Raw genomic sequence first — 7,137 nt, 5'->3', positions numbered from 1 at the left:
TGAATATCTAAAAGACTAAAGAACTGTGTTGCTTTGTTATTCTTTTATTTTAAGCTGCATGTATTCTTGCGTAGTCTGCTTGAGAGCATTCTGAGACCTGAAGGAGGAGATAAAAGGCAAATGAGAAAAACAAAACCAAATGTTTTTGTGTTTTGTGTTATGCGGAGAAATTTTTATAGACAAGATGCTGACTGCAAGTTTGCAGAAAGCCCAAGGCACAATGATAAACGTCTCTCCCCGACTACGCTGCCCAACAACTCCCGCTCTGCATCTTCAGTGGCATTTCTATTTTTTACTCACCATCTTTACTACATTACAGGAAATGTACAAAGTATGATGACTTCACCAGGATCTTGGAAATGATGGCAGAGAAGGAACTATGCATGATGATGTGGTAACTTATCACTTATAACTTATCACAAGTAAATCTGTAACAGGAAGAGAAGCGGTTTAAGCTACAGAGAGGTTACATTATGAAATAATCTGCATATCACCAATCCTGCTAAAAAATATATATTCATCACAGATTATGGATCCAGCAATAATGTTGTGAATACTAAAAAAGTGATAAGAACATTGACCTCAAAACCTTGGTAATCATTTTGTTAAAGTAAACCAGTTGATAACTCCTGTGCAATCCATTCACTTTATTTTACATAATATAATGGTGAGTTAGGTAGTAACCTGAATACAAACGGCTTACATTATATTATAAAGCACGTGCAATATTTGCAGCATGACATTGAAATAAAATAAAATGACTAGTATTTACAAAAAAGTTACATCATCACAACATCAAAATAAACTTTAAACACTAACCAATTTAGCAACGATTAACGAGAAATCTTTAGAATTTGTACTTTTTAGTAGATTTTGAGATTGAAGTTACCATCCTACCAGGATGACTAGCTCCTGTAAATGGAATTCTGCATACTGTACACGTGAAGAGCATTATAAGAGGGATACTGTTTACTGTGTAATCTAGTCATTTTCAAACATATTAGATAAAATAAATGTGTCATCAAAATGGATTCCTAAGATATCCCCATCTGTACAGCAGTACTGTATATTCACTCAACGCAAGGAAAGTACAATGGCCAAAAACTGGAATCATACTGGAGTGTTTGAGGTCTCGTTTTCAGACACTCTGATGCGAATTGTCGTACGTTTACAAAAAGATATGCAAAATGTAAGTCTATAAAACAAATTCCCCAGGTGCTTTTTAAACTTCTCACCAGCTAAAACGTAGATCACGGGATTTACACAACAGTGAACTAACGAAATTGCCTCAGTAACATCTCTGGCAAATATCACCTTCTGACTGTTTCCACAGTTTTTTCCAATGTTTAACTCTTGCAAGGATTCTAAGAACAGAGTAATGTTATATGGTACCCAGAAAACAATAAAAACACCGACTATCATAAAAATGAGCTTGATAGCTTTATGTCTCTTAGAGGTTTTGGACCTTAGTAATACTATAAGGATGCTTACATAGCAGTATGTCATGATAATCAGAGGAATGAGAAGCCCTAGAATATTGGCTTCAAAATTCCGAAGCAGTTTCCAGGTCTTTCCGTTATTTGAGGGATAATTTGGTTGGCATACTACTGCATTATCGTCAATTATAGCTTCAGTGAAAACAAAGTCTGGAATAGAAGCACAAATAGCAACTGACCAAATGACGATGCTTGCAATTGTACCATAAAGAAGTGTTCTGGCTCTCATAGCGAATATAGCATGGACTATGGCAAGATATCTATCTATACTCATCAGGGTTACAAAGAATATGCTGCTGTAGAAACCAATCAGGTAGAGGCCAGTGATGAATTTACAAAGAGCATCACTCAGAAAGCCCTGGCCAGAAACATAACATGCCCAGAATGGAAGAGAGAGGACAAGCAGTAGGTCAGAGATTGCCAAATTCAGCATACAAACGTCTGTCATGTTTTTCATCTTGATATGGCGTGTAAGTATCAAGATGACAATACTGTTCCCAACAAGGCCAGCCATGAACACCACAGAGATAAGAGCAGACATAGAATTGTATCCCAGTATGGTTGTGCTGTCTGTACATGGGCTGTAATCGTAATTGAAATCTAAGGAATCATTGTAGTCCAGGGAATAATTGTAGTCTGATGTTATAAGATGAATCACGGGATCGTCTGTCAGATTCATCCTAAAAAAAAAAGCAGAGGCGGAGGTTCAGGAGATAGGAATTTGATAAGCTATTTAATTTTACAATCAAAATATCTTTATGTAAATTCTCTAGTTTCTTTTTTTTCATCAAACATATAATTTAGACTTTTAAGGCATATTACTCCTTATGAACTAGCTTTGAAAACCCCCAAAGTGTAATGGGTTAAACTGTGTCCCGTGCTGGAAAAATGGTGTACAGCTATGGCCAAAGGTTTTGCATCACCCTCTAGAACTAACAAATTTAGCTTCATAAAGTCGAATGAAACCTGCTGAATAATGTTACGTTAACATATTGAATTACATACTGCTTTGTAGTTTTCTATATACGTAACGAAACATTGACAGAAACTGAAAAATTTGACTTTTTAAAAAATCTAATACTGTACTACTATTATGGCTTCTGGTCGACTTTTGTAATATAATTTTATAGTTTGATTACATGATGTTAAATAAAAGATTAAAACTATGTTAATATTTAGTCTGGGGAATAAGTTGATCAGATATATTAACTAAAAATAAATCATTTAAAATGAACTTTGTAAGTGTCATTTATATGTCTGTTTGTTTAACAGATGTTTTTGTTACATATTTAACATGTAAGCAGTACTGTAAGGATAGGTATGTGAGCGATTATCAAAAAGTTAAAGCACAATTTTCAGTCATGGACAGAATTGAGCTCCATGCTGCGGTTACTAATTTAGGCCCTGGTGCACAACAATCACTGATGCACTTGAATTATTATTATTTATTATGAGCTTTGTTCTTTCATTTATTTTTACAGACAGTACTCATTTTTATTTTCCAACCTAAGTACATAGGCTACATGACAAAACTCCTAGTCAAAAAAAATACAAAAAAAACGTGTTTACTAATTTAGCTATCATGTTTGATGTCCTTTTTTTTTAACTAGGATGTTTTAACATTTAGTCTTTGTAAACTGTAATAGTTAACGGTAGGCCTACTGACAAAATAATAATAGACCTTGCAATACTACAATAATATTGTATGATTCATTGTATGTCATTAGAATATATTACTAAAACATTTTAATTTTGATTAGAGATTGACAACATTTTGATGTGTAAAACCTTTAAATATACAGTAAATACATTTTGCAATCACAAATCAACTACATCTGATTAATAACAACATTTTTACAGGCAGAAAAAAAATCTGACTAGCGTTTAACACTAGGCCTAGTATAAAGAGAGACGTAAGTTACAGTAAGCCTGGCACTCTGACCTAGACTTCTCAGGAGCAAATGCTGTCAACCACAGGCACTGAAATCCCGGATGAGTGCACTGGCCTATGGTGGGTCTTTGGAGCTGAGGGATAATAAAGTAGGCCACATTAGCATGGTAAAGCACAAATGTACTGATGTTTTGGAGGTATAATATATAGAATCCAATAAGGACAACATGTACAATGGAATCCTTTGATGTCATATATGGCCACAGGGAGAATATTCCACAAAATGTAAGATACATTATAAATATAAATATGAATATATATATATATATATATATATATATATATATATATATATATATATATATATATATATATATATATATGAATCACTAGACACTTATACAGCTCTGCTGAAATGTGGTTCCATTGTTTCCTGGAAGAGGATGAGAAAGTCTTCACATTTCTCTGAAGTCAGTAAATGTGCTACAGGAATCCGTCGATTTGCATAGACTGTGACAAAGTGCAGAGGGATGGTCCGCAGAGACGCAAACAGTGACACATATAAACCATTCTTGTGGCCTTAGAAAAATGATCTGTTTAGAACAATATGATTAACTGTGTAATTTTGCTTGGTTTAGTACACCATGAGGAAAATACAGTACTATACAGGGTGTACCAAAATAGAGGTATTATCGACATAATTGTAAATATATTTTCAGATGTGAAATGTCTTTAAGCAAAGAGGAACTAACTGAGTGGAAGTAACGGTTAAACGTATGCATACAAAGGGCTATCATATTGAATACAGTCTGTAAATATACTGAATAAATATTATATTTTCGGTGATGTCTCGTGTATTAATTACACTGGATTTAAATCATTCATCGATAAAAAAAATCCTAATATAAATCATTTGTAAGTATTGCTGTTACAGATTATAATTTGTTTTGCCATGTGTTATTTATATTCCAAAATGTTTATAGTTTACCACAATAATTGAGCAGTTCTGCTATGTTACACATATACTGTGCTTTATCATGTAATTGACTCTATTTGCCTTTGTGTAATTACACTTTTCTATGCTTTTTCTATGGTATACTGTATGTTTTTAAAAGGGTTACCCTGTTCAGTTACTCACAGAAAATGTGCAGAGCTTTAAAATGTAATTCAGAGTTGCTATAGAGATCTTTTCATGTGGCATGTGAGGAAGAAAATGACTAACAGGGCATTCTGAAGTAGCAAGATGTGTTTAAGTAATAATGCAGTGGCCATTACCTGCTAGATGATTCTGTGTGGTGTCTTTTAAGTGCCTCAAGCTGAAGGCAAGGTCAAGGTCAATTATCTCCAGGTAATGACTGCAGCAGACGGTATTAATTCTACAATTAACAGAACAAAAGTTTTTGTGAATGAGACCTCTTAGGCTTAGCTTAGAACCTATGATCTGTTAAAATTAGTGCTTAGGTTGTGGATGATACTTGAAAAAGTAACACTGTAACAAAATATTACAAGATGGTTGACAAGGGAATCAGTACTATACTGTAATCAGTACTGTATTGAAATCACCTAATTACTAAAGTAGTATGCCCTGTAACTGAGCTATGTTACAGATATTTGCAAAATATTCAAAACAAAAATAAAATAATTCACTTTTACTAGTTTCACTTATTATGCAATTATCAAAACATATTTTACGTTCTCTTTTAATAAATTGACCATTACCCAAAAAATTTTAGTTTAGGCATGGTTTACAAAATGTGTAGATTATCAAAACAACCACTTTAACCTCACACAATCAAATCAACCGCACCCCAATTTCCCCCACCAATGACACTGAAGTATCCCCTTTCAGTTTCTATTTGTGTGGGCTCTGACAGCATGTCAACTGTATGTTGAATAAATGCTAATATTGTTTACAGCACTATACCATAGTAAAACTAGTGTAGATAAGCATTGTGAAGGCTTGAGAACAAAGAGAACTATGGTAAAGGTCATCGTAAATTATTTGTGGTAAGTTCCATGGTATAGTCATAGTTACAGTTCAAATTTAGCATAATATGTTTATGAGCAGGCCACAGGTGTAAGTGAACCTACGGCTAAAACTGTGTTAAACAGATTTAAAAAAGGACTTACCTGTTAGATTGTATCTCTTAAAATAAATGTTTATTTTTTCCTTTCAGGTGTACCCGTTCTGTCTGTGTCAACTCTTTCTTTAAGATGAGATTTTGTCTGACTGGAAAGCTAACAGATTTTGAACATTTCCTGTCATTGTGCTTTTCAGTTTAACATACTTGCATTATTATACAGTCAGCAAATTTGCACAGTACAAGTCCCTGGATTCTTGTGGTTTTGAACACTGTGTGCACATGACTCATTATATGCCCACATTTACATGAAATGGTATCCGTCATTTTGTAATTATTTTCCTCACCACATGGCACACATGTAGATGTATGGGGCGCTTCAATTTAGTGCTCATCTGTCTTCTCTTTATGTTAAAGTGGGGAGATTAGGACATGAACCTGTAAAGAAGCAGGCTCAATAGATTTCCCTTTTTTTGTTTTCACAGAAAATTGCATTTTTTTGGGTGATTACCATCTATAAACTTTGAAGGGGCAGCAATCTTTCTGAGTGGTTCTGTAGCACCAATATTGAGTTACATTATTATAATAAAATTCAAACGGTAAGATTCATTTCTTAGGTCCTTTCCCCTCAAAGGGCTTTGAGGCCAAAATACACCAGAATATAACCTTAGTGTCATATATGACCATAGGGAGGACCACCGATACAGTACATGGATAGGATGCTGATGTTGAAACAGTGGCTGCCTTACTGGAATATTCCACAAAGTGTAAAATACAGTATTTACTATACATTTAAAGAGCATCATAATATAATCACAACATCATTCTTTTTAGCATTACTGCACGATCAAAAGTATGGCTGTGAGGTATTACAGTGGGACATGATTTTTAGGAAATCTGCTCTTATAAACAGGTTTGCCAGCTGTATGTGTTATACTCTGCATTGTACGTGTGTGTTGTAGTGTTTTTGAGCAGTCAGTTCACCCATCAGCACTGCAACACAGGTTGCATGTTATATTGTAACGATTACAGTGTGCATTAGTGATCCTGGTTCACTGAGGGAAACATGTAAACCACTAACGACATATTTGAAGACACTTGGTTTGTTTAGTACGACTGAAGATCTTTTTCAGAATCATTGCAGTCCATTAACACAAAGTCATGGTTAAGTTCACCAGCAAATATCTTCACAACACAGTCTGTTTCTTTAATGGGTTAATTGCAAATAGCATCTAACTCGCAGCAAGCAAAGCAAGTAATCTATAGGTTGTAAGATACACTTTCTTGTAAGCTATTCATTGTCATGATGTTATGCAAAGAAACCAAATCATGAAATCTGTTTTGTAAGTGTAACTGCTTAAAACAAAGAACAAAGCGACCACATCCTGTAAAATAAGTTTGCAAATTATTATTTCAACACAATATATCATCAATATATGTCAATACAGTATATAATTTTACAAATAATATAGATTTGTGTATTGTGATATTAAACCAAATGTTACTTGAAATATCAGTTGCAATATATAAAATACACAATTCATGCCTGTTTTTATCAAAATACAAATTTTTCAACAATTGACACCACCTTTTTTTCATCACCAGTCACAGGAAATATATCCTGTTTGGGCAAAACTCTTAGTCTGTGTCAAACTATTGTATGGCACAA

At 33.9% G+C, this 7,137-nt stretch overlaps 1 protein-coding gene across 3 annotated transcripts; it reads right to left on the bottom strand.

Moving 5' to 3' along the window:
* Positions 1–245: 245 nt before the first annotated feature.
* LOC117394321 (C-C chemokine receptor type 4) lies at positions 246–5,653 on the bottom strand. Of its 3 annotated transcripts, XM_033992458.2 has the most exons (4): positions 5,518–5,653; positions 4,663–4,763; positions 3,439–3,521; positions 246–2,176 (listed from the first exon to the last, which is right to left on the bottom strand). In XM_033992458.2, exon 4 carries the CDS (start codon positions 2,173–2,175, stop codon positions 1,111–1,113), a length of 1,065 nt encoding a protein of 354 aa, XP_033848349.1. In that variant the 5' UTR covers position 2,176; positions 3,439–3,521; positions 4,663–4,763; positions 5,518–5,653; the 3' UTR covers positions 246–1,110. The 3 variants fall into 3 exon arrangements, with proteins under 3 accessions (XP_033848349.1, XP_058868780.1, XP_058868781.1); XM_059012797.1 differs by lacking the exon at positions 3,439–3,521; XM_059012798.1 differs by lacking the exons at positions 3,439–3,521; positions 4,663–4,763 and having other exon boundaries at positions 5,518–5,639.
* Positions 5,654–7,137: the final 1,484 nt, after the last annotated feature.

Source organism: Acipenser ruthenus, chromosome 3, assembly GCF_902713425.1.
Source record: "Acipenser ruthenus chromosome 3, fAciRut3.2 maternal haplotype, whole genome shotgun sequence".
Taxonomy (NCBI): Eukaryota; Metazoa; Chordata; class Actinopteri; order Acipenseriformes; family Acipenseridae; genus Acipenser; species Acipenser ruthenus.
The sequence above is the reverse complement of the archived record's forward strand: the minus strand, read 5'-3'. Positions and strand labels throughout refer to the sequence as shown.

Excerpts from the sequence above, each read along its gene's own strand:
- LOC117394321 (XM_033992458.2), bottom strand. The coding sequence starts at position 2,175 with ATGAATCTGACAGACGATCCCGTGATTCATCTTATAACATCAGACTAC.